The sequence below is a fragment of the Bufo gargarizans genome, chromosome 4, assembly GCF_014858855.1.
Source record: "Bufo gargarizans isolate SCDJY-AF-19 chromosome 4, ASM1485885v1, whole genome shotgun sequence".
NCBI classification, from domain to species: domain Eukaryota; kingdom Metazoa; phylum Chordata; class Amphibia; order Anura; family Bufonidae; genus Bufo; species Bufo gargarizans.
In genome coordinates this window covers 367,746,017-367,773,901 of record NC_058083.1, presented here as the reverse complement: position 1 = coordinate 367,773,901, position 27,885 = coordinate 367,746,017, and the positions used below count along the sequence as shown (strand labels likewise).

Genomic DNA, 27,885 nt, shown 5'->3' with positions numbered 1-27,885 from the left:
TCAATCATTTCACAGGGCTATTGCCTGAACTTCCTGAGAACTCCTCCAGAAAGGTTCGTTTTGACGGACTATCGCTCCAGCCCAGAGAAGCTAGAAGCATTGCATCTGGAAATTGAAGATTTACTAAAGAAGAGGGTCCTGCAGGAGGTTCCAGCTCAAGAGAGGGAGAGGGGCTATTATTCGACACTTTTCCTTGTAAAGAAGCCGAATGGCACCTTCCGAACCATAATAAATCTGAAGCTGCTCAACAAATACCTGGTGTACGAGAGGTTTCGTATGGAGACTATCAGTTCCATAATTCCGAATTTATTCCTGGGCTGCTACATGGTGACCCTCGACCTCAGGGACGCTTATTACCACGTCCCAATCCATCCCAGTCACCAGAAGTACCTGAGAGTAGCAGTTCAGTTCCCGGACAGACTCCTACACGTACAGTTTCGGGCCCTGCCGTTTGGGTTATCTCAGGCACCCAGGCTTTTCACGAAGATTGTAGCAGAAATGATGGCTCATTTGAGGGAGAGGGATCTGATTGTCATTCCCTATCTAGACGATTTCCTCCTTCTCTCTGAGACGGGACAATTAACCGAAGGGATTGCCTGGGTCAGGGAGGTGCTGGTAAAGTTGGGTTGGGAGTTAAATCTCCAGAAATACAATCTCGTACCAAGCCAGATATGCACCTTTCTGGGGCTGCTCCTGGACTCCCAGAAGCAAATGTGTTTTCTCCCAACACAGAAGGTTTCTCTGCTAGTCTCCAGGGTTCAGGACATTGTGACTCGCCGTTCCATCTCTCTAAGAGAGGCTATGTCAGTTCTGGGCCTAATGACGGCCGCAATCCCGGGGGTAGAATGGGCCCACTTCCACTCGAGGTCACTTCAGCTGCAGATCCTGGGAGTTTGGGACAAAGATCCCCTATCCTTGGATTCCCTCTTCTCCCTTTCAACTCATACAACAAAAGATTTAGAGTGGTGGACAGTACCTTCCAACCTTCAAAGAGGAGTCCCTTGGTCAAGGCAGGATCCCCTCTCTCTGACTACAGACGCAAGTCCTTGGGGTTTGGGAGCTCACACAGAATCTCTACTTCTGCAGGGACAGTGGGATCAGGAGATAGTTCCCAGATCTCACAACTTCAAGGAACTCCTAGCGATCCTCATGGCCTTGAAGAAGAGCCTCCACCTTTTTAAAAGGCAGAAATGTTTTAATCTACTCCGACAACATGACGGCAGTAGCCTATATCAATCGTCAAGGGGGGACGAGATCTCCAGATCTAATGTCTCTCACCAGGGAGATTTTCGAGATGGCAGAGGGTTTCCTTCCATCAATCAAGGCAGTACATTTTAAAGGGAAGGGAGAATGTGACGGCAGACTTTCTGAGCAGGCATTGTGTTCGGCAGGGGGAATGGTCCCTAGATCAACAGGTCTTCAGCGACATCGTGGCTCTCTGGGGTCTCCCGGTGGTGGATCTCTCTGCCACAAGGGGAAACAGAAAAGTGAAAAGGTTCTTCTCTCTATCCCCACTAGAGCGGCCTATGGCAGTGGACGCTTTGGCCCAGTCATGGAGAGTGGGCCTCCTGTACGCCTTCCCTCCTATAAAACTACTCCCGAGAGTCCTGAAGAAGATTTGGGAGGAGAAGGCCCTAGTAATTACTATAGCCCCCTTTTGGCCCAGGAGGGTCTGGTTTTCCTGGCTAAGGAGGATGTCGGTAGCAGACCCCTGGGTACTTCCCGTCTTCCCGGGGCTACTAGTTCAGGGCCCTTTACTTCATCCACAGTTGGAGAGCCTGCACTTGACAGCCTGGCTGTTGAGAGGCAGATCCTAGAGATGAAGGGTCTTTCTGGGGAGGTAATAGACACCCTTTTGTCCAGCAGGAAAGCTGTTACCTCTAAAATCTATTTGAGGGTTTGGAGGGCCTTCCTTCGATTTGCAGGCAAGCCAGTCAATGTCTTGGAACCCCCGGAGTTGCCTCTAGTCCTGAGCTTCCTCCAGGAAGGCTGGAATAAAAAACTGAGGCCCAGTACTTTAAAGGTCCATATCTCTGCCTTAAGTGCTCTCTTTGAGTATAAGTTAGCAGACCACCCCTGGATTAAGAGATTTGTAGTTGCAATTTCTAGACTCGCTCCCGTCCAGAAATCCAGAGTCGTCCCCCCCCCCCCCCCCCCCCTGGGATTTAAACCTAGTCCTGTCTGCCTTAACCGGAGATCCCTTTGAGCCCATTGAGGACATCTCTATTAAAATCTTAACCTTTTAAATTAGTTTTCTTGCTAGCCATTACTTCCGCTAGAAGAGTGAGTGAGATTTCGGCCCCCTCTATCGAAAAACCGTATCTCAATATCTTAGAACAGGGCTTGACAAATTTCCTTGGAATCTAGGAGCCAGCTAAAAAAGTTAGGAGCCGTTTTTTTTTTTTACCTTTTTATAAAGCCGTTTTTTTTTCAGCGACAAAAATAACACCTCTTAAATTAACATATAAAGAAGTCTAGACCCAAACAACATGGGCATTGTTTATTATCAGTGTGCTGTGACGTCACTGTGTGTGTAATCCCTGCGCTGTGACGTCACTGTGTGTGTGTGTAATCCCTGCGCTGTGACGTCACTGTGTGTGTGTGTGTAATCCCTGCGCTGTGACGTCACTGTGTGTGTGTGTGTGTGTAATCCCTGCGCTGTGACGTCACTGTGTGTGTGTGTGTAATCCCTGCGCTGTGACGTCACTGTGTGTGTGTGTAATCCCTGCGCTGTGACGTCACTGTGTGTGTGTGTGTAATCCCTGCGCTGTGACGTCACTGTGTGTGTGTGTGTAATCCCTGCGCTGTGACGTCACTGTGTGTGTGTGTGTAATCCCTGCGCTGTGACGTCACTGTGTGTGTGTGTGTAATCCCTGCGCTGTGACGTCACTGTGTGTGTGTGTAATCCCTGCGCTGTGACGTCACTGTGTGTGTGTGTAATCCCTGCGCTGTGACGTCACTGTGTGTGTGTAATCCCTGCGCTGTGACGTCACTGTGTGTGTGTAATCCCTGCGCTGCAGCTGACTGAACTGAGATCCCTTCCCCTTCCCTTACCCATTCAAGACTCCTGAATGGGTAAATAATATGATAGCGTATCTAAATGTTCCTTTACGGAGATATATTCTCTTCAGGAGACCAGGAAAGCTGGGTGACAGACAGCCTGTATACCACACAGCTCTCCTAGGAGCTGCCACCCGGCTTTCTGTGTGGTATACAGGCTGTCACCCAGCTTTCCTAGAAAGGGACAGAACTAAGAAGTGGCCGAATAGTAACTGCAGGGATGGAGGACGGTGCAGGAATGGCCACCAGTTGTGGCTAGCAGGAGCTCCAGCCTAATGACTGCAGCAGGTGTGCAGCTCCCCCCTGGGTTCATGGCCGTAGCAGGCAGACATTACAAACTTAGTGCAGAGCGCCTCATTTACAGCAGCAGAGCCGGCCGGATTGTCTTACCTCCACTTGTCAGCGAGTGCAGCGCCGCTAACTGTGCTCCCGCTCTGCCTCCCCTGCACTAACTCCTCTCTCCCGGCCGAGGCTCTCTGACCGGCACACGTGCTCTGATAAGTATCGGCCGGGCTCCTGTAACTGCCCTGGAGATGACGCACGCTGCGACCGATAGATGGCGAGAGAGAGAGGCCAAACCACGATGGAGCCGAAAGCTAAGGGGTCCGGGCAGGGTGGCAGTCCGAGCCTGGGCGCGCCGCGCAAGTGATTAAAAAAAAAAAAAAGGTTTCATTTTGCTAGCGGTCCTAACCCTCCAGTGTCTGCGCCCGGCTGCTGGGCCTATTTTCAAGCAGAGGCAAATACCCAGACGCCAGGGCAAAATTCCTAGTCGCCATGGCGACCTGGCGCCTGGGATTTGGCGAGCCCTGTCTTAGAAGATGGGGTTATTTTATCTCCTGACCCTGCCTTCCTTCCAAAGGTTTCATCATCCTTTCATCGGTCTCAGGATATAGTTTTACCTTCCTTCTGTTCCTCACCCAAGAATCAGAAGGAAAGGGAATTTCATTGCCTCGATGTTAGAAGGTGTCTAATCCAATACCTTTCGGCCACTCAGGACTGGAGGTTGTCCTCTAAGCTGGTGGTTTCCTTTCAGGGACAGAAGAAGGGCTCCCCTGCTTCCTCTCAGTCCATAGCCAGGTATATAAAACAGGCCATCTATCTGGCATATTCCTCTAAGGGGGTTCCTCCTCCTGCCGGCTTTGGAGCACACTCAACGAGAGCAGTGTCTACATCCTGGGCAGAAAGAGCTTCCGCTTCTATTGACCAGATTTGCAGAGCAGCTACATGGAGTTCTGCTCATACCTTCTTTAAGCACTATAGGCTGCAGCTTCCTTCACAGGAGGGTTTAGGGTTTGGGCGTAAAGTCCCCCAAGCAGTTGTCCCACCCTAGGTTGATCTCGCCTAGATATCCATGGGTGCTGTCATAGGCGAGGGGGGAAATATGGGATTACACTTACCGGTAATTGTTTTTCCTTGAGCCTATGACAGCCTAATTCCCTCCCCTACAATTGAAAAAAAAAAAAGATATAATAATAAAAAGAGAATTTTAGAATATATAGAGAGAGAGATATATATACGTGTGTTTGCACACAGAGATGAGCATTTGTTCTGTTGTGGATTTGTGGTGTAGTGTTTTGTCTCCTTAGTTCTTGGAATAGGACTGGCATGATGGGGGTTGTACCTCCCTTTTGAAGAGGCTGTGCTTCCTGTTTCCTGTCCTGAGGAAGGGGGCGGATGCTATCCATGGGTGCTGTCATAGGCTCAAGGAAAAACGATTACCGGTAAGTGTAATCCCATATTTTTCCCTGCTGGGAGGAAATATCCTCAAATTCCTGGGCTCTGAGGATTGTAAGGTCGGGTTACAGAATACAGTTCTCGGATCCTCCCCCAAAAAGGTTTCTAGTCACCAAGGTGGCAATCCCAGACTTAAATCATCCCATTTACGTGGGCATCCGGGAATTACTCGCAAAAGGAGTAGTGACGAAGTACCTCAATCCGGAAGGGGAGGGGGTTTCTATTCAAACCTCTTCCTAGTGAAGGAGGGTTCCTACCGCACCGTAATAAACTTAAAGCGCCTGAACAGATACATCACCTATCAGAAATTCAGGATGGAGACCCTAAGATCTATAGTCCCTTTGCTCCAGAGCAACTCAGTAATGTGCTCGGGCGATCTGACCGACGCCTACTATCATGTACCAATAAATCCCAGCTCTCAGCGGTTCTTAAGGTTCGCGGTCAGAGACCATCAGGGCAAGATTCTTCATTACCAATTCACCTCTCTCCCCTTCGGCATATCTTCAGCCCCTCGAGTTTTTACAAAGCTAATGATCGAGGTAGCGGCTTATCTAAGAAGGAAAGGTCTGACTCTTTTTCCGTACTTAGACGACTTCCTAATTTCGAACAGCTCCGCTCATCTCCTGCTGAGAGATCTAAGTTTATTCCGTCAAACCCTAGAGGGTCTGGGTTGGTTGATCAACATAAAAAAATCTGTTAGATCCGACAACAAAGATCCAGTTCCTGGGGGTTATTCTGGATTCCCAGAAACGGATAACCTGCTTACCTCAGAGCAAGATACAGGACATCCAGAGGAAGATCTCCATCTTCAACTCAAGGAATCTCTATTCCATCAGGGACTCAATGAGTCTACTGGGGATCCTCACATCCTGCATTCCGTCCGTTCAGTGGTGTCGGATCCACTTTCGAACCCTACAGATGTGGATCCTCAGGGTTTGGGACAGAAGAGAATCTTCCTTAGACCAAAAGGTGATCATCCCTCAAAGAGTAAAAACCTCCCTTCTTTGGTGGAAGGACAAGCTAAAAATCTCCAACGGGGTGCAGTGGTCAAGGAATCCCTATGCCCAGATCACCACAGACGCAAGCCAGTACGGTTGGGGAGCAAAGGTCGGAGAAGCTTATTACCAGGGAGTCTGGCCCAGATCTTTCAGCCTTCAGTCATCAAATCTCAGAGAATTGATGGCAGTCTGGAAAACTCTAAAGCAGGCAAAGATTCATCTTCAGGGCCATCATGTAAGAGTCCTGTCGGACAATACGACTGTGATAAGATATTTAAACCATCAGGGGGGCACAGGTTCGGGCAGCCTACTGGAATTGTCGACAAAAATATTCGCCTGGGCCGAAGCGAACGTCCAGTCAGTGTCTGCAGTCCACCTGAAGGGGTCTCTAAATGTGGAGGCAGACTACCTAAGCCGGGCAAGAATAGATCACTCGGAATGGTCCTTAAACGGGGACGTCTTCCGGATGATAGTGGACAAGTGGGGGAGTCCTTCAATAGATCTCTTTGCCACTTGGGTAAACTCAAAGTTACCAGTTTTTTGTTCCCTACACCCCAGAGACAGCCCGAGGTTTCTGGACGCTTTCTCTTTCAGATGGAACCGAGGTCTCCATTATGCTTTCCCTCCTCTTCCCTTAATACCGAGGGTGGTACAGAAGATCATACAAGACAGTACTTCAGTCATACTGGTGACACCCTACTGGCCAAAGAGGAGCTGGTTCCCAATCCTGTGGAACCTTGCCAGCGAAGGTCCTTGGATTCTGCCAAAGAGACGAGACATACTGCACCAAGGTCCGATCCTACACCCGGACCTGGACTTCCTCAACCTAGCAGCCTGGATCCTGAGACCTAGATCCTAAAGCGTCAGGGTCTATCAGATGCAGTAATCTCAACCCTAAAGGCTTCCAAGAAAAAGGTGACCTTTTCAATTTACCTAAAAATCTGGAAGCGTTTCTGCTCATGGTCAGGTTCGCCTTCACCGAATACCTAGGCCCCAAACATCCAAATGATTCTGGATTTTCTACAAAGAGGTTTCGACATGGGATTAAGACCGTCCACACTCAAGGTACAAATATCAGCTCTTAGTTGCTTTTACGACACCGAGCTGGCAGGCCATAGGTGGATAAAACGCATCATGAAGGCAACAACAAGGCTACGTCCGACCCTAAGACCTCATGTACCCTCCTGGGATCTGGACATCGTCCTTAGGGGACTATCTCATCCTCCGTTTGAACCTCTGAGTGACTGCTCCTTGAAGCACAAATCCTACAAGACTGCATTCCTGGTTGCCATCACCTCAGCCAGAAGAATAAGTGAATTACAGGCTCTTTCAATTAGAGAGCCTTACTTACAGGTCCTGGATGACAGGATAGTCCTAAAACTAGACCCGTGTTTTCTACCAAAGGTAGTCTCGAAATTTCATAAGGACCAGGAGATCACCCTTCCTTCCCTATTTGACAACCCATCTAATGATTGGGAATCTACCCTTCATTCACTTGATGTCAGACGGGCAGTACTGGATTATTTAGAGACCACTAAAGACTTTAGGAAATCAGATTGCCTCTTTATCCAGTTTGGAGGAAGGAACAAGGGTCAAAGTTTCCAAGTCCTCCATTGCCAGATGGATCAAAGCTACCATCACTTCCTGTTATTCCTTACAGAATCTTTCGGGCCTGGGCAATATCAAAGCCCACTCTACCAGGGCAATGTCTTCTTCTCAGGCAGAAAGAGCGGGTGTCTCCCTAGAGGAGATCTGTAAGGCTGCCACTTGGTCCAGTATCCATACCTTTGCCAAACATTATAGGTTGGACCTCTTTAAAAAGACTGATATGGCCTTCGGACAAAAAGTCCTTCAGTCTGTGTCCCACCCATAGATTCATATTTGATATACCTCCTTGTATGGCCGTCGTGGTGATAATATGGAAAGCCGGAATTAGTACTTACCGGTAATTCATTTTCCATGAGATCACCACGACGGCCTGTATTTCCCTCCCTATTGTTTACCCGGGGGTTGATATGATGTAATATCTTCTCCTGTTCGCTTATTCTTTCACGTGTGTATCCACCACCCTTTACTCTGATATTTTGGAAGCACTGGTGTTTGGTGGTGGGAGGGGAGCATTTAAACCTTTCTCTGCTTCCTGCCCCTACAGATGTCAGGGGTCAATCTCTCCTTGTATGGCCGTCGTGGTGATCTCATGGAAAATGAATTACCGGTAAGTACTAATTCCGGCTTTTGTGGGCATACGGAAATGGAATAAGGATAAGAAATGGGGTGAATGGATCCACATATGGGCAGCAAAAAAGCATGAAAATGGGGGGGGGGGGGGGGGGAGAGAGAATGCATTTGTGAGCATGAGCCGTAAGTTTAATAATTTTGATGCAAGAATGACCAAATTACATGTATATGGCTCCATCTTCTCATGGATGTCTATAGTAAAGTATTACAGCACTTGAAGAGGACCTTTCACCTGAAAATGAAAGTTAAACTAAAGATATAGCCTTACTTGCATGCATAATCAGTCATTCATTTTTCAATCAGTGCCCCTGTTTGTCTCCTCTTTAATGCAGTGTGCTGTATCTGTACTCTGAGCAGCTCAGTCTTTGGAGGCATTCAGAGGAGCAGTAACATTTTCTAAAATGATATCTTATATGGTGTTTCCCAGGACTGGCAAAATAATGTGGACTTTAGGAGCCATTTTGACCCTCAGATATATTTCACACTATGTACAATTTACCAATTGCATATTGCTTGCATTGTGGGAAATGCGCCCTTCCGTGCAATTATTTCAGCCAACCCATATGGGCTGATCGCCTTTTCTTTGTTGGGACTTAAAAAAATTTGTAGCATAGAAGCCTCTTTTATTGTTTTGTCTATTAACAGCTTGAGGCTACTTTCACACTAGCGTTCGGGCGGATCCGTTCTGAACGGATCCGCCCATAATAATGCAGACGGAGGCTCCGTTCAGAACGGATCCGTCTGCATTATATTAGCTAAAAAAAGCTAAGTGTGAAAATAGCCTGGGACGGATCCGTCCAGACTTTCAATGTAAAGTCAATGGGGGACGGATCCGCTTGAAGATTGAGCCATATGGTGTCATCTTCAAGCGGATCCGTTCCCATTGACTTACATTGTAAGTCTGGACGGATCCGCACGCCTCCGCACGGCCAGGCGGACAGCTGAACGCTGCAAGCAGCGTTCAGCTGTCCGCCTGTCCGTGCGGAGGCGAGCGGAGGCTGAACGCCGCCAGACTGATGCAGTCTGAGCGGATCCGCCTCCATTCAGACTGCATCAGGGCTGGACGGCTGCGTTCGGGTCCGCTCGTGAGCTCCTTCAAACGGAGCTCACGAACGGAAACCCGAACGCTAGTGTGAAAGCAGCCTTAGCTGTGTGTGTTTTTGTAGAAATGTCCTAAATGTGTGTTTTTTTTTAATTTTTTTTTCTCCCTGTTTTTAGTACGAGACCTGGCGTTAGAAGTGATCCTGAGTGATTGTGCAAGCTGGAGCTGGTGGTGAAGGACAGAAGGTTCCTGTGGGTCATTGTGATGTCTTTCATAGATTTTCTGGTTTTATAAATGGGCATGAAACATTGAAGTCGGATGTTCTTTTCTTGCGGGTTTGTCGCTGTTACTTCCTCCAGTATGTAATGACGCCTCTTTATCGGTTGTTAAGGAAGGGAGAGTGTTGTGGTGTAACAGGAAGCAGCCTAAATAGGACCTTTATTTTTATTTTTTATTTTTTTCACAAGTCTCTTGGGAAAACTGGTTTTACAATATATCTAAGTTGCTTTGCTGCTATAAATATCTTATTTTTATTTTTTTGGCCTGGATTGTAGAGACTATTTGATATTTTCAAGTTGGGGGAAAAAAAGCCTATATCCTTACAACCATGTCTGATATTCTCATTCAGAACGATGGCTGCATGTCTCCGGTGCTATAAATTGTGATGGTGGAGTTATATTGGAAACTGCGTGGTGCGTGGAAGAGACAAAGCCCTGTGAAATTAAGCTGTTGCTTCTGCCGCTCATATGAATGCCAGTGCAAAAAGACATTGTAAGCAAAATATAAGGAACTGCTTGAGAAGCACTCTCTACACAACATCTCAGAAGTTGGGTTTCTTTCCTCCATAACTGTATATTCTCTTTTACAAGCATCTGATCACCCATATACTGGATAATATCTTAAAAGGGACCTTCCATCTTAAAGGCCCTCGAATTGTCTTGGTATAATGGGATTAAGGAAATTGGAAATAACACAGGGTTGACTTCATGCTGGTGGTTTGGTAACTTCTTTTCCGTCTATTTTTCATCCTAACTGAAGTGTTGGTCTTCAGGGGGGGATTACTGTTATTTAGCTGGATTACCTTCATCACCTGTGAGGATTTTATGAATCTATATTGTTTACTTGCATCAATATTTGAAGACGCCCATAGATCTCTTTGATGACTCCAGGAAGTGGGCCCATGAAAGAGTGTGGATACAGTGAAATTAACACTCGTGGCACCTCCCCCATGGAGTCTCCTAACAAGAAGAAGAAAACTACCGTGAAGCGAAAGTGGGAAGTCTTTCCCGGGAGGAACAAGTTCTACTGCAATGGCAGGATTATGATGGCCAGGCAAACTGGAGTCTTCTACCTCACCCTGATCCTTATTCTGGTCACCAGTGGGCTCTTCTTTGCTTTTGAGTAAGTTATAATTCAGTTTACCACATTTAATAATGTTTCTTTCTTATGTACCACATGAAAGTGAACAGATGAAACTGCCAATTCAGTCATTGAGTTCTACAAGCTTCTGCAGGGCTGCCCCATGTAAAGCTTTCTGGTTGTCTAAAGGCACATAGTTGGGCAGATTTAATAATTTCTTTGCTCTTAAACCATAATACGCATTAAGTTGCATCAAGTTTTAGACTTGGGTTATGTCCTAGGATGTGGCAACGTTCGCCCAAAATTTGTCACAGTAAGCCAACCAGTATTTGGTGTGAAGTTAGTTGAAATGTTCTAGCCATGTACCAAATTTATCACCCAACTTGAGCCATTGTGATAAATTTGCCACATCTTAGACTAAGTTTACATGGTCTACATTTTCAACAGGATTAGTAAATCTGATTCACATCTGTTTTTAACTTATCAGGCATACTATTCTGGCAGAGCAGCCTGCCAGAGATCACCAGAGTTGGTATAGCTGGACCCTGGAGGTAAATTAGGGATGAGCGAATCGACTTCGGATGAAGCATCCGGAGTCGATTCACATAAAACTTTGTTAGAATCATGTATGGAGAGAGCGCTCCGTACAGTATTAGAATGTATTGGCTCAGATGAGCAAAAGTTATTGCTTCACGAAGACTCACGAGACTTTGGGTAATAACTTAAAAATTAGTTTCTACTGTTAAAAACCTTTTTCCCGAACTCGGGTTTGTTTCTAAGTGGTACCTTGGAACCGAAAACAGTTCTGTAAAAGGCTTCTTACAGTAGAAATTTCCCGGTCCGCTTTTTGGAATAAGTAATGGCTTCAGCCTGAGAGTCCTGCATGGTTTTTTGTATGTCCGAAGCAGGCACTTAAGCTGGATCTTGTGAACTCCTGCAGGCTGGTCACCTGCCTGATCAGTTAGATACATCGTATGTTAGCACGAAGGGTAGGGAGAGCTTTTGTCGCCCACTTAGGTTTCCCTTTGTATTAATAATTTCTAAAATTGCCCATACAGCTTTCTAAAGTTGCCCACATATAAGATAAATGTTGGCTTATTTTGACTGTTCCTTCAAACTGTACGCTACCGTTAATTTACAAAAATACCTCCTTGATTTGGCCATTTCGTCTGCCATATTTGATCGGCTATGTATTAGTCCCATTCTAATGGGCATGGTCGTCCTAAGCAGCAGCTTGGCTTTGTGTGAGCCTCTGCTCAGTAACCGCTTCCACAGATGACACCAGCTGATCTGCATGCTCACATAGAGATGAAAGGGGTGAGTGTCATTAAAAAGATGTACATTGTGGCAAACACTGTGGGCCAGACTTATCATTAGCTCAAGTCAGAATAATGGAGTGAAAAAGTGGCACATTTTTGTGCAATCTCTAAAACTGCTCAAAAATGAGTGACTTTTTTTTTTTCTGCTCTGCACTATGCTCGCCAGTTTTCTGAAAGTGGATGTGTTTTCTTATGTAAATTGATCTCTAGACAGATTGACTATTGCGACTTTTTTTTAAAGTCGATAAAAAATGCGCAATTTCACTCCAGTGAGGACCATGCTTATCTTATGAGACTTTTTTTTTAATAGAACATGCAACATTTTTGTAAAGCTGCTTACTGATGGATGAACTTTATTACAGTCTTAATGGGCTGATCCTAAATCTGACTTGGCTAAAACTGACTTTAGCCATATGTGAAAGTGGAGTGAGCTGTCAAAGTAATGATAAATCTGGCCCTTTATTTGCACCATAAATTGTCCCTCTGTGCTTCTTGCCACTTTTGGCAAGGAAAGGAGCATAGTGTGTGCTGCCCACCAGATTTATTATAATTTACGCCACAAATTGCCATAAACTAAAGCTGAAGTTTACACTAGCCTCTAGCTGGTGTAGGAGCTGGGCAGATTGATATATTCACTAATTTGCATTTTATTCATTTAAATTCCTGCTCGTTCTGGGCTTTGTCGTCATGGTGGTGGTCCATCAGTGACTGACCATTCTCAGTCATAGAGGGAAGGCTGTCAATAACTGATAGGACCGACTCCTGGACTTCAAAGCCCAGAATGAGCAGGAATATAAATGAATGAAATATAGGTTATACTGAATCTTTTCCCATAAAACTATATAAAAATCTGCTCAGCATCTCCTGTTCTATAACTAACATGTTGCCTGCAGCTTAAAGGGAACCTGTCACCAGTTTTATGGTGTCCTAACTAAGGGCAACATAAATAAGTGACTTATTCTCTTAGCAAAATGCTGGGTCACTTTCTCTAATTGACCCAGTCAATCTGCTAACATCTTGTATCGCTCCAGCGATAATGAGTCATGAATATTTATGCGCTCCTGACTCTCCCCGCCCACCTGCTCCTGACAGGTTCCCTTTAAAGAGGCCCTCTACATTATATACGGTCTACAGTAATGTAGGCTTTTTATTGAGCAGTGGTCAAGATGGCGACCTAAATGGTCACCAATGTGACCAGGAATTTGCAAATGGTTAAGACTTTTAACCACCTCAGCTCCCCTAGCTTAAACCCCCTTAATGACCAGACCACTTTTTACAATTCTGCACTACACTACTTTCACGGTTTATCGCTCGGTCATACAACTTACCACCCAAATGCATTTTACCTCCTTTCTTCTCACTAATAGAGCTTTCATTTGGTGGTATTTCATTGCTGCTGACATTTTTACTTTTTCTTTATTATTAATCGAAATTTCCCTTTTTTTTTTGTTATAGCGTTTACAAACTATGGTACAAAAATGTGAATTTCCGCATTTTGAACAGCTCTGACTTGCTGAGCACCTGTCATGTTTCCTGAGTTCTACAATGCCCAGACAGTAGACCCCCCCCCCCCACAAATGACCCCATTTTGGAAAGTAGACACCCTAAGGTATTTGCTGATGGGTATAGAGAGTTCATAGTTGTTTTTTGTCACAAGTTAGTGGAATTTTTTTTTTTTTTTTTTTTCTTACAAAGTCTCATCCCACTAACTTGTGACAAAAAATAAAAACTTCCATGAACTCACTGTGCCCATCACGAAATACCTTGGGTTGTCTTCTTTCCAAGATGGGGTCACTTGTGGGGTATTTATACAGCCCTGGCATTTTAGGGGCCCTAATGCGTAAGAAGTGGCTTGAAATCCAAATGTGTTAAAAATGCCCTGTGAAATCCTAAAGGTGCTCTTTAGAATTTGGGCCCCTTTGCCCAACTAGGCTGCAAAAAAGTCACACATGTGTTATCGCCGTACTCGGGAGAAGTAGGCCAATGTGTTTTGGGGTGTATTTTTACATATACCCATGCTGGGTGAGAGAAATATATCTCTAAAAGTCAACTTTTCCCTTTTCCCTTTGTATATAAAAAAAAAAGTAGTTTTTCAGAGATTTCTCTCCCCCAACATATATATGTAAAAAAGACACCCCAAAACACATTGCCCAACTTCTCTTGAGTACGGCGATACCACATGTGTGACACTTTTTTGCAGCCTAGGTGTGCAAAGGGGCCCAAATTCCTTTTTGGAGGGCATTTTTAGACATTTGGCTTCCAGGCATCTTCTCATGCTTTTAGGGCCCCTAAAATGCCAGGGCAGTATAAATACCCCATTTTAGAAAGAAGACACCCCAAGGTATTCCATGAGGGGCATGGCGAGTTCATAGAATTTTTTTTATTTTTTTTTTATTTTATTTTTTTGACACAAGGTCTCCCTTTCCGCTAACTTGGGACAAAAAGTTCAATCTTTCATGGACTCAATATGCCCCTCAGCGAATACCTTGGGGTGTCTTCTTTCCAAAATGGGGTCATTTGTGGGTTGTTTTGTACTGCCCTGGTATCTGAGGGTATCGGCAATCATTACATGTATGGCCAGCATTAGGAGTTTCTGGTATTCTTCTTATATTGAGCATACAGGTAATGAGATTTTTATTTTTTCGTTCAGCCTCTGGGCTGAAAGAAAAAATGAACGGCACAGATTTCTTAATTCGCATCGATCAATGTGGATGAAAAAATCTCTGCCCAAAAAAAAGAGGGGAAAGGTGTCTGCCAGGACATAGGAGCTCCGCCCAACATCCAAACCCACTCAGCTCGTATGCTCTGGCAAACCCGATTTCTCCATTCGCATCAATCGATGTGGATGAATAAATCATTGCCGGGATTTTTTCTCTTTATATACAAAGTGTTTGCCAAAGCATATGAACACCGCCCCTCAGCTCATAAGCCTCGGCAAACGTATCTTTTTTTACTGCAGAGGAGAAATCTCGTCTTGCAGCGCCGCATACACCGACTTTTGTGTAATCTGACAGCAGCGCAATGCTTCTGTCAGAATGCACATCAGTGCTGCAACTGGTTCATCGGTTGGTCCACCTAGAAGGTAAAAAAAACTGGCCGCAATACATTTATTAACATTAACTTTATAATAACATTTGAACATAACATTAACTTTTATAAACTTTATTGAACTTTTTACCTTTATAGGACAAACCTCTCCGTCCCCATGGGACAATGTGCAAAGCGCAAATCGCCCAGAGATGTGGCAAAGGACATTATGCACTTTGTCCTAGGTGAAAGGAGAGATTTGAAGCAGCTGTGTGTGAAAGGGCCCTAAGAGCCCTGTGTGCCTGTACTGTGTGATGCAATCCCTATGCTAATAGTGTACCTGTGAGTGGTACTTCTGGAAACACTCCCCTAAGCATAGGGCAGGGTGGTCAGGGCAGTCAGGACAGAAATAGCTGGTGTCACGCCTTATTCCACTCCTGCAACAGACACAACATCTTTTTCGGGGTGGCGCTTGGGTTGAGGTACCAGCAACGACATTGGGGAAATGTCGCTTGTGTAGACTGCTCACTACACTGGTGGATGGGGCCACGGAACCTCCTGGATACAGGAAGTTCTCGATGATCTCTTCCTGAAATTTGAGGAAGGATCCTGTTCTCCCAGCCTTAGGCCCCATGCACACGGCCGTGTTTCACAGCCGTGTGCGGGCCGTGGAACCACGGCCTGGATCCCTCCTGAGAGCAGGAGCGCACGGCGTCACTGGTTGCTATGACGCCGTGCGCTCCCTGCTGCCGCCGCAATACAGTGATACACTGGTATGATCTATACCAGTGTATTACTGTACTGTGCCGGCAGCAGGGAGCGCACGGCGTCATAGCAACCAATGACGCCGTGCGCTCCTTTCGATCATACCAGTGTATCACTGTATTGCGGCGGCAGCAGGGAGCGCACAGCGTCATAGCAACCAGTGACCCCGTGTGCTCCTGCTCTCAGGAGGGATCCAGGCCGCGGTTCCACGGCCCGCACACGGCTGTGAAACACGGCCGTGTGCATGGGGCCTTACTGTAGAGAACAAAACTACTATACAGTGCCAATTGAATTAAATATACAGACACCTTCTTATACCAGCGTCTGGTGCAGCGGGACACTAAATACGGAGCCAACATCTGGTCATTGAAGTCCACCCCTCCCATGAGCAAATTAGTTGTGGACCGAGAGGGGCTTTTCAATTATACTGGTTGCTCGTTTAATTTGTATTGTCGTGTCTGCGTGAATGGAGGAGAGCATGTAAACGTCACGCTTGTCTCTCCATTTCACCGTGAGCAGTTCTTCGTTACACAAGGCAGCCCTCTCCTCCCTTGCAAGACGGGTGGTAACGAGCCCTTGGGGGAAGCCCCGGCGACTAGGTCACGCGGTGCCACAGTAGCCAATCTGTTCAAAAAACAAATGCCTGAAGAGGGGCACACTTGTGTAAAAATTGTCCACATAAAGATGGTACCCCTTACCAAATAAGGGTGACACCAAGTCCCAGACTGTCTTCCCACTGCTCCCCAGGTAGTCAGGGCAACCGACCGGCTCCAGGGTCTGATCTTTACCCTCGTAGACACGAAATTTGTGCATATAGCCTGTGGGCCCTTTCAGAGCTTATACAACTTGACCCCATACTTGGGGTGTATTTTTTGAAGCCAAGGCGCCCGGTAAAATGTATAAGGGACTCGTCTATGCAGATGTTTTGCTCAGGGGTATACAAATCTGGTGTTAAGGTGGTCTATGAGGGGCCGAATTTTGTGGAGCCGGTCAAAAGCTGGGTGGCCTCTGGGACGAGAGGTGCTGTTAGCACTAAAGTGCAGGAAACGCAGGATGGTCTCAAATCGTGTCCTGGATATGGCAGCAGAGAACATGGGCATGTGATGAATTGGGTTCGTGGACCAATATGACCAATTCATGCTTTTTTGTCAGTCCCATGTTGAGGAGAAGGCCCAGAAAAGTTTTAAATTCCAAAACTTTGGACGGGTTTCCACCGGAAAGACTGGGCATAAAAGCTTCCCAGGTTGGCGGCTATAAATTGAGTGGCATACCGATTTGTTTCTGCCACGACTAAGTCCAAGAGCTCCACAGTCAAGAACAGCTCAAAAAACCCCAGTGCCGATCCAATCTGAGCTGTGTCAACTCGAACTCCAGACTGGGTGGTGAAAGGGGAAGTTGCCTATCGGGGTTTGCCAGCACCTCAGGGGCTCTACGGGCCTGTCTGTGCGGTGGCTGCGACGGGGGAACTACTACACGTGCCACCATACCAGCTTCAACTGCCCTTCTGGTGCTCGCCACTTCACCATGTTGTACTGCAGTGCTGATACTAGGTCCAGGATGGGCTGCGCTGCTAGTGTATGCCTCGCCACGTAATCCGACAGCGCCAGCCCCACTCTGCTGCCCTTGAAGCGGATCCTGCACAACCTGTGGTCTAGCAACACTGGGCCGGGTACGCCCGGTGGTATCGGGGACCTCAACCTCATTGTCCGAACTTTGGGTCAGACTGACACTGCCTTCTACAGGTTCGTATTCTGACCCGCTGGATTCGTCAGATGAGGGTTCCCATTCCTCATCCGACTATGTCAGAAGCCTGTAGGCCTCTTCAGAAGAATACCCCTTCCTTGCCATTTGGTCAACTAAATTTAGGGGGTATTCCCTGAGAATACCCAAGAAAAAAAGCAAGCACGTCTTACAAATGGGAGGCTAGCGACATACCGGAAGCCGCTGCGATAAATATCAGAACTGTGTGGGTTTTTTGTTTTGTTTTTTTGTTTTTATCGCTGCAGCGCTTGTAAAGTGATTGTGCAGTAATAAAAAAACGGGCAAACACTGCGTTTTGGGTGGAGGGCGAGCTAAGGTGACACTAATACTATTTTATAGATCTGACAGTTCTGAACACTTACAGATGCTAATCAGCATTGGTACCTTTATAGTGATGCGCGAAACAGTGACTGTGGTGGGCTGGGCGCTAACCGATGCTAACTACCTAACAAAGGGGCCTAAACTATCCTAAAACCTAACAGTCAATACTGGTGAAAAGAAAAAGTGAGAGTTTACCTTTTTTTTTTTTTTTTTTTTTTTTTAAATCCCCTTTCACTAGTGATTGACAGGGGTGATCAAGGTGTTAATTGGGGTGATGGGGGTGGGGTGATGATCTGGGGCTAAATGTGCTGTTTGTGCACTTACAGTGATCTGTGCTCCTCTGCTGGGACCAACCGACGAAAAGGACCAGCAGAGGAGCACAGAAGCCATTTAACACATTATATTTATAATATAATGTGTTAAGAGGCTTGTGATTTTTCTTTTATTTATTTTTTTATATTACCAGCCTGCCAGCGATGATCATTGGCTGGCAGGCTGGTGACAAACTTCTGCTGCGACTTTCGCCGGCCCGCAATGCGCATGCACGGGCTGGCTATGCGCGTCATCTTGCGTCTCGCGAGATGACGTACAGATGCGTCCAGGAGGAATGAATCGACCGCCTCCGGACCGCAATCTTGCGTTAGGCGGTCCGGAGGCGGTTAACTCTTATTGCCATTTATGACTTGTCCCACTGACGCTCTGCAGCTTTAAGGGGAAAATAAAAATAAACTTGCTTCAGCAGATGCACCACGCTAGGCACGTCTGTTAGAGCCAATCCCCTGACATCCAGCCAGCGAGGACGGCAAGCTTGTGAGTACACAAGAACAATACTCTGCCTTACTTAACACTTTGGCATTCACATAGTAAATTGGGTAGTCTGACTGCATACCGTAACGGATACATTATCAGGAGGCCCCTGTGAAGTCACGAACGAGAAAACAATCTGTCACCAGCCTTTTTACTGCAATATGACACAGGACGCAAACCTCAACCTATGGGAACATAAAACTTGATTTACATAGGGTCTCAGCCCACAGGCTGAGACCCTAATGTTGGAATGGCTACTAGACAATCGCACAGTTTGCTTACTGGTGGGCACAACTAAAACGGCCACACCGTACCCTAGAAATGACACAAATGATTTGGTTGGTGTATGATACGGGCTAGCCTGCGGTGCAACACAAAAGTTCACAATCTTTATAATAAACTACAATATTTCCCCTCCCGTAACTGGTTCTATGGCATGTGCCTGCGTATTACTCCTGTGCAACATGCTTAGCTTGATTGCGCCTGTGAGAAGTATATCAGTTCTCAAATGTGCAATGTCTTTTTATTATGGAGTCCTTTTGTGTACCATAGAAACACTTTTTGGCCTGACACTCGACAGAGGCCCTAACTAGCTAACGACAGTCCTGGTCTAGTCTCTAGGTGCCAATATTGCAATGAGGTGCGTGCACGATCTTACCAACCCAGGTCTGCTCAGTCTCCACTGATGAAACCGAACAAGCAGTCTATTCAACAAACATGCGGTACCGCAGAGCAAGTTATTTGTTCTTCGGCTCTCATCAGCACTTCTGGCAGAAGTCCTCTGTCCCCTGGGTAGAATCTGGGGCCTGAACATTGATCAGCTTAACTTGACTGTAGCTGTGGTTGCAAATTGTTGCTCCCACGTGTGGATGTGACTGGATTCACACCTCTGTGTCCTCTCAAAATGGCGACTTCCTTTTTCTCCTTCAGCCTGGCAACTCCACCTCTCCTAAATATAGAAATATGTATATCCAGTCAGTAGCTGTGCCTGGGAAACGGCGACATCTTGTGATCCAAACAGCATAACATCAGTCCAGAACATTTCATTTAATCCACATAAACAGTGTTCAACAATGATGGCTGTTTCCCCATCTAACACATTAAACTCGCAGAACATGTCATTGTATTGATTTATGATGTTATGTCAATGCCATCTAATACATTCCAGAACTGTAAGGGTTTATATAGCCTCATAAATCAATATAATACTATGCAACCCCGCATCGGTGCTAGAAGTTCAGATAGGCTATGGTAGGCGTGAAAAGGTGTCTTTAGTTTTAATTCCCCAAAGAGAGAATTAACCCCTTCTAGGCCAGTTTTCACCTTCCTGCCCAGGCCATTTTTTTGCAAATCTGACATGTCACTTTGTGGTAATAACTTTGGAACGCTTTTACTTATCCAAGCCATTCTGAGGTTTTCTCGTAATACACTGTACTTCATATAGTTCACCTTTTTATTTAAAAAATTATAAAATCCCAAATTATGAAAAATTTGCAGTTTTCAAAATGTATTTTTCTCTGCTTTCAAAGCAAAGTGATATCTCAAACTCATAAAATATTTTACTTAACATTCCCTATATGTCTAGTTTATGTCTGCATCATTTTGTAAATGTCATTGTATTTTTTGGGGGGATGTTATGGGGGCTTGCATAATAGAAACCCCCCGGAGGCGCATGCGCGAGGCTTGCCGAGAAGAGCTCCGCTCGCCGGAGGAATCCCACATTAGCGCCGTCTCCACGGCTCCATAAAACCGAATGCAGGGGACACCGAAGATGACCCGCAACAAGGGGAGGAACAAAATCCCGAATACTCCTGCCCCATCGCAGACATTACCGGAGATGTTCCGGCAGTCCAGAGAGACCATCATGGCGGACCCCTCTTCACCGCCGGCAAGTCCAGCTTCATCCTCCGAGGGAGGACAGCCACCAATTGCAAGCCTCACAGACTCGGGTCAGGCAACCCTATATAAAAACATAGCCTCCCTGTTTAAAGCAGAGCTTTCACAAGCTGTGGAAGAATTTTCCCGCCAAATACAGGACCTGGGGAACCGGGTCTCTGAGTTAGTCCCAAACTGATGACATATCAGACGCCATTAGCGCTGACCGGGAGGACATTAACTCGCATGCAGCTCAATTGGTAGCCCTAGAACTTAAAATAGAGGACCTGGAGAACAGATCCAGAAGAGAGAATCTGCGGGTCAGAGGCCTCCCTGAATCGTTCCAGGAGCTACAGGCCACCATGACCACGTTGTTTGAGGCTCTCTTACCCCAAGCGGAAACATCACAGCTGCGGATGGACAGAGTTCATAGGGCCCTGGGTAAACCCAGATCAGCAGACCTGCCAAGGGACATTGTCCTTAAGTTTCACTACGCAGAGGTGAGAGATCCGGTGCTAGCAGCTGCACGCAATCTGCCTGAATTGCCGGGCTTGCCCTCACCAGTTCACCTATATGCAGACCTAGCTCCATCCACTCTCCGCAAGCGCAGAGAATTGCGACCGGTAACTGCTGCTCTACAAAATGCTCAGATCCGTCACTACACCAGATATTTTTCCTCTACCGATCATACCAAAAGTAGGGGGGTGATTGCCTTGCTTAAAAATTCCTTCCCATTTGTGCCGACCCTGACGGGAGATATGTGATATTAGTGGGCACATACAAGGGGAAAACCCTTTGCATAGTCAATGTGTACGCTCCAACAGCAGACCCCATTGCTTTCTTTCAAGACATAGGACACATTATTGACACTCTCTCCTATCATAAACTCCTATGGTGCGGAGACTTCAATTTTGTTATTAACCCTATACTAGACCGCTCCTCCCCACCTAACCAACCCCGCTCTTATACCAACTCCACCATGATTCGACAAGTTCTGGAATCTTTATCACTGGCTGATTCTTTGAGAGACCATAATGGTTCTCAGAGAAGCTACACTTACTACTCTCCTGCTCATAGTGTATACTCGTATTGACATGATACTGGTGTCTACTAATTACCTCCCTCATATCTCTTACTCCAGGCACATTGTTTCATCTTGGTCTGACCATGACGTGGTCCTGGTGGAAATTCTATCCTCAAACAAACTCGGCATTCCATATTCATGGAGACTGAACGAATCCTTACTAACACAACCAGCTGTGCATTATCAGCTCCAAGATGACCTGAGACACTTTTTTATTGAAAATGCTACGCCTGATATTGATCCCATGACGCTGTGGCTAACGCACAAAGCTTACATGCGAGGGAGACTTATAGGGATTGCCTCTAGGCTGAAAAAGGAAAGGAACTCAACACTACTTGCTTTAGAGGCTAAATTGACGAGGTTGGTCCGAGCTCACCAACAAAACCCCTCGCTTTACCTTCTAAAAGTGATTAAGGATGTTAAGGCCCAAATTAATGTGCTACTCTCCAATAACACAGAGAAGGCCCTACGTTGGACAGCCTCTTACTATTACAAATACGCCAATAAACCAGATAAAATGTTGGCCAGCCAGCTTAAGGCTAGACAGTGAATTAATCAGGTCTTCCAAATTCGTACTAGCTCAGGTCAGACCACCTCAAACCCGGATCTGATCTACGAGACATTTCACTCTTTTTACAGAAAACTCTATTCCAACTCTAGGGAGGCCAAAGACTCCACAGGGGAAGACTTTTTAACCTCTATCCCACTCCCAAAACTCACCCCAGAAGCAGCAGCAGGGCTAGGGGTAGATGTTTCAGGGGATGAAGTGGAATATACGATCAAGAATCTGAAAATAGGTAAAGCCCCGGGTCCCGATTGGATTCTCTGCTCTTTATTAGAATAAATTTGCTGCTTCACTAATCCCTCATATTACCAAGTACTGCAATGGTCTACTACAGGGCACTAGGCCCCCGCCAGAGTTTCTATCGGCCAAAATTACGGTATTGCCCAAACCAAATAAAGACCCTCTGTCACCTTCTAATTACAGACCCATCTCCCTCTTAAATCTAGACAACAAAATATTTACCTCCATTCTTGCGCGTCGACTTAACGGCCTACTTCCCAACCTTATACATGAGGATCAAACAGGGTTTATACCTGGTAGGGAAGCCCCGGATAATATCAGGAAAGTCCTAAACTTAACACAGAGGGCAAACAAATCTAATACTCCCTTGGCGGTGCTGGTATTAGATATAGAAAAGGCCTTTGATACTGTGACATGGCAATATCTGCATAGAGTGCTCTCCGCTATGGGTTTCAGAGGCCCCTTTATAGCAGCTATACAGTCCTTGTATTCTACACCTGAAGCCAGCCTGAAACTGCCTGCTTCTAGTTACTCATCTATCCAAATCAATAGAGGTGCTAGACGAGGTTGCCCCTTATCCCCGGCACTATTTGCGCTTGCCATGGAACCATTGGCCTCCCACATAAGAGCGCATCCTGATATCTTGGGCATCTCGGTTGGAGGGAAAGAATATAAATTGAGCCTCTTTGCAGATGATATTTTGCTGTCCCTTTACAAACCCGGTCATATCCCTCCCCTAACTAATGAAGATTCTGGACTCCTTTTCATTAGTATCGGCACTTAAAATGAATCGTGCTAAATCAGAGCTCTTATTATGTAATGTTATACCCCACATGAAATCCCTTATTCTAGACAACTTCCCGTTTCAACACAGGCCCCACCACATCCCATACTTTAGGGATACAACTACCTACCTCAATTGAATTGGTCTATAAGACCGATTTCGTCCCACTGTACCGTACAATTAAAGCTGACCTTATGTTTGGAGTACACTACCTGTGTCTTGGGTTGGTAGGATTAATATCGTAAGAATGGTGGTCCTTCCCAGACTCCTTTACCTATTTCGGACATTGCCAGTTCCAGTTAGTGGCGGGGACCTAAGAGCTCTCCAGACTGTCATTATGAAATTCATTTGGGCTAACAAACGCTACTGAATTGCTAGGGCAACGATGTGCCGCCACAAATCCCAAGGAGGCCTTTTGGTGCCAGATCTTATAAAATATTATAAGGCAGCCAGGCTGGCTCAATTGTTTTTAACTCATTTAGACCCTAAAACACATCCGCTTTGGATCCCATTGGAACAATCTTTGATAGCCCCGTACACCTGGAGAGCTCTGATTTGGTCCAACCTTCTACTACCAAGTATCATTCGCACTAATTCCTTACTAACACACTATTCCCTTATTTTATGGAGGTCAGTTAGATTTAAGTTCTCTATAGTCCAAACCCCCCCCCCCCCCCTCCTTTTGTTCGGGAAAGGTTTTTAACCCGGCAGATTTTTTCCTTCCTGCAATCTCTTTGTACAAACAGTCGGTTGATTTTTACCCAGTTTGAGCGATTTGTTACCTACTCAATGTGTAAACAGGGCTTACTGTCCCAGATTTACGGAATACTTAACGCACCACAGGAGGGCGTTAAGCTGCCTTACCTGAGGGCATGGGAGGAGAATCTGCACGAGAGTTACTCTACATCCAGATTGCACCAGCGTTCAGACGCTTACTAAAGGGTCTTGGCAAACAACACTAGCTGAAACCTCCATAAAAATTTTGCACAGAACCTACCTAGTCCCATCTAGACTAGGGATCGACCGATATTGATTTTTTAGGGCCGATACCGATAATTTGTGAACTTTCAGGCCAATAGCCGATAATGTATACCGATATTCTGGGAATTTTCATTTTTGAAAAAAAATAAAAAATTCCCACAAATCTGCTGAAAATTAATGTTTATTGTTAATGTGTGGTTTTTTTTTTTTTTTTGTTGTAAATCTTTCTTCATTTATATTTAATACTGGGGGGCTTGGGGGGGGGGCGCACTACGCCACCAATGAAGCTTAATCTCTAATTTATTCATATACAGGAGGCGGGAGCTGGCTGCGGGATCACAGTCAGCTCCCGACCTCTATGACAAGTAGCTGCGATCCGCAGCACCTGAGGAGTTAACTACCGCAGATCGCAGCTACTGCTCATAGAGGTCGGGAGCCGGCTATGTGATACTGCGCAGCCAGCTCCCGCCTCCTGTATATGAATAAATGAGAGATTAAGCTTCATTGGTGGCGCAGTGGCCATAGCTCCTCCCCTCCTCTTGTCCCCTGTCCTTTCATTGGCAGCAGCATCACAGGGGGAGGAGACACTGCTCCTTCTCCCCTGTGCTGCTGCTGAGGGAACACGGAGAGCGCTGTCAACAGCGCGATCTGTGTTCCCCATACGCTATCGGAATATCGGCAAAATAAATGCCGATACAGATAGCGTTCAAAATCCTGAATATCGGCCGATAATATTGGTCAATCAGATAATCGGTCGATCCCTAATCTAGACTACATCACATATACCCTGAGGTCTCTCCCAGATGCTTCAGGGGATGGGAAGATAGTGGTACGATGCTCCATATCTGGTGGACTTGTCCAGTAGTCCTGAGATTTTGGAGTCAGATTAGCAATCTCCTATCCTCCATTCTAGGATGTACTTACCCGACATCCCTTCAGCTATGCCTACTAGGTCAGTGATGGTGAACCTTTTACAGACAGAGTGCCCAAACTGCAGCATAAACCCACTTATTTATCGCAAAGTGCCAACACAGCAATTTACCTTGAATACTACAATCCAATATAGAATATCTTCCATGTACTTTATCATTTATCTACAATAGCCTGCCTACATTCAGTGCGCTGCCTGTGCTGTTCATAGTGCGACCTGCGCTGCTGAATGGCAGGAAAAGTCTATGACATATTGGTACACCATAGACTTTTTCCAGGGTGTGGGTGCCCACAGAGAGGGCTCGGAGTGCCGCCTCTGGCACCCGTGCCATTGGTTCGCCATCACTGTACTAGGTGATAAGCCTACTTGGCTCCGGTACCCTAACTTTAAGCTATCACAGTTTATACTATTAGCGGCTAGAATACATATAGCTTATAAATGGAGATCGCCTGGACTAAGTTATCAAGCAGTATTAGATAGGGTCAACAGGATCTTATATGAAAGATTATCGGCCATCCAGATGGATACTTTCTCTACCTTCGAAAAATTCTGGAAACCTTGGTTATCCTCCTCATTCCTCAGACATACGTTACTGTATTACTTTATGATTGGTAGTGACATGTCGGGATGTACATCATTAATTCACCTTTTGACTATGTATTCTGTCTTTATTTTATAAGCCACAGATATTGCACTAAATTGTGTATAGCAATAGGAATGCCAACAAGTATTGTTTTATGTAAAGTATATTCAAGTTTAATACCTGAATTTTTCTGTATTACACTGACATGTATTTTTATGCTTTCATCAATAAATACCCCATTGAAACATACCCCCCCCCCCCCCATAAATGACCCCATTGTAGAAAGTACACCCCTCAAGTTACTTAAAACTTTATTAACCCTTTAGATGTCCCACAAGAATTAAAGGTGTTCTGCACTTTGTTTAAACTGATCTATCCTCTGGATAGATTATCAGCTTCTGATCAGCGGAGGTCCGACACCCGGGACCCCTGCCGATCAGCTGTTTGAGAAGGCAGTAGCGCTCCAGCAACGCCACGGCCTTCTCATGGTTTACCACTGGCCCAGTGACGTCACGACTTGTATCAACTGGCCTGGGCGGGGCCAAGCTTCATTCAAGTGAACAGAGCTTGCCCCCGCCCAGGCCAGTGATGCTAGTCGTGACGTCACTGGGCCAGTGGTAAACAGTGAGAAGGCCACAGTGCTGCTGGAGTGCCGCTGCCTTCTCATACAGCTGATAGGCGGGCCTGTCGGGTGTCGGACCCCCGCCGATCAGAAGCTGATGATCTATCCAGAGGATAGATCAGTTTAAACAAAGTGCAGAACCCCTTTTAAAGGAAAATCAAGAGAAAATGTCTATTTCACATTTTTGAAGATTTTCAGTTTTAATCCATTTTTTTTCTTTAACACATCGAGGGTTAACAGCCAAACAAAATTCTATATTACCCTGATTCTGCGGTTTACAGAAACACCCCACATGTGGTTCTAAACTGATGTAAGGGCACACGGCAGGGCGCTGAAGGAAAGGACTGCCACATGGCCTTTGGAAGGCAGATTTTGCTGGACTGGTTTTTAGATGCCATGTCCCATTCGCCCCTGATGCACCCCTACAGTAGGAACTCCCAAAAGTGACCCCATTTTGGAAACTAGGGGATAAGGTGACAGTTTTATTGGTACTATTTTGGGGGTACATATGGTTAATTGCTTTTTTTTTTTTTGTTGTTGTGAGGCAAGGTAATCCAAAGAATTTTTGTTTTTCGCACTGTTTACATTTTTTTTTTTAAATGTTCATCTGACAGGTTAGATCATGAGATTTTTATCGAACAGGTTGTTACGGATGCGATGATATCAATTATGTCTACTTTCTTTGTTTCAGTTTTGCATAATAAAAAGTTTTTGTCCATTTTCTAAATGCCGTATATTTTTATTTTTTTTATTCTGCCAATCGTATTGTGCAGGGGCTCATTTTTTTCGCAGGAAGATTTAACGTTTTTATTGGTACTATTTTTGGGTACATATATTATTTTTTTTTGATCATTCATTATTGCACTGAGGCAAGGTGACCCAAAAAATTAGCTGTTTTGGCACAGTTTTTATTTATTTTTACAGCGTTCACTTGAGGGGTTAGGTCATGTGATATTTTTATAGAGCAGGTCGTTACGGATGTGGCAATACCTAATATGTATACTTTTTCAGTTTTACACAATAATAGCCTTTTTGAAGCAAAAGTTTGTGTCTCCATAGTCAGAGAGCCTTTTTATTTATTTTTTTGACCGATTTTGTCTTTGGTAGGGGCTCATTTTTGGAGGTATGATTGGTTCTATTTTGGGGGGAATACGCCTTTTTGATCGCTTAGTGCTTTAAATGATAGGTGGATACCATGATATTTGAAGCAAAAAAATCCATCATAATTTTAGTGTCTCCATAGTTTTTTTTTTTTTTTTATTTATTTATTTAATTTATCTTTTTCTATTGTCTTGGGTAGGATCTCATTTTTTTGCAGGATGAGGTGACTGGTACTATTTTGGAAGGGGGGGGGGGGCGGCATACTCCTTTTTGATCGCTTGGTGTTGCAATTTTTGTGATTGAAAGATGACAAAAAATTGCTTTTTTGGCTTTTTTTTTTTTTTTTACTGTGTGCATCTGAGAGGTTAATTCATGTGATATTTTTATAGAGCTGGTTGTTGCAACTATTCCTAATATGTATACTTTTTTTGTTTTTTATTTATTTCACTTTAACACACTTGCATTTTTTTTGAATCAAAAAAAGTTTCTCCATGTTCTGAGAGCTAAATTTTATTTAATTTTTTATTCCCCTCCCTCCCCCCCCCCCCCGATTGTCTTAGGTATGATCTCAATTTTTTGGGGGGCATGCACCTTTTTGATTGTTGATGTTGCACTTTAAATTATTTTTTTATTTTTTATGGTGTTTATCGGATCATGTCATGTATTTATCGGACACGGCGATATCTAA

At 45.3% G+C, this 27,885-nt stretch overlaps 1 protein-coding gene across 4 annotated transcripts in view; it reads left to right on the top strand.

Annotated features, from left to right (window-relative positions):
* The window catches only part of ZDHHC14 (zinc finger DHHC-type palmitoyltransferase 14), a 196,560-nt gene that overhangs the window by 12,464 nt on the left and 156,211 nt on the right, over window positions 1–27,885 (top strand). For all 4 annotated transcript variants that reach the window (XM_044292579.1, XM_044292580.1, XM_044292578.1 and 1 more), the window contains exon 2: window positions 9,249–10,473. In XM_044292579.1, coding sequence (XP_044148514.1) covers window positions 10,232–10,473 — 242 coding nt within the window. In that variant the 5' untranslated portion in view covers window positions 9,249–10,231. The remainder of the gene's footprint in view (window positions 1–9,248; window positions 10,474–27,885) is intronic.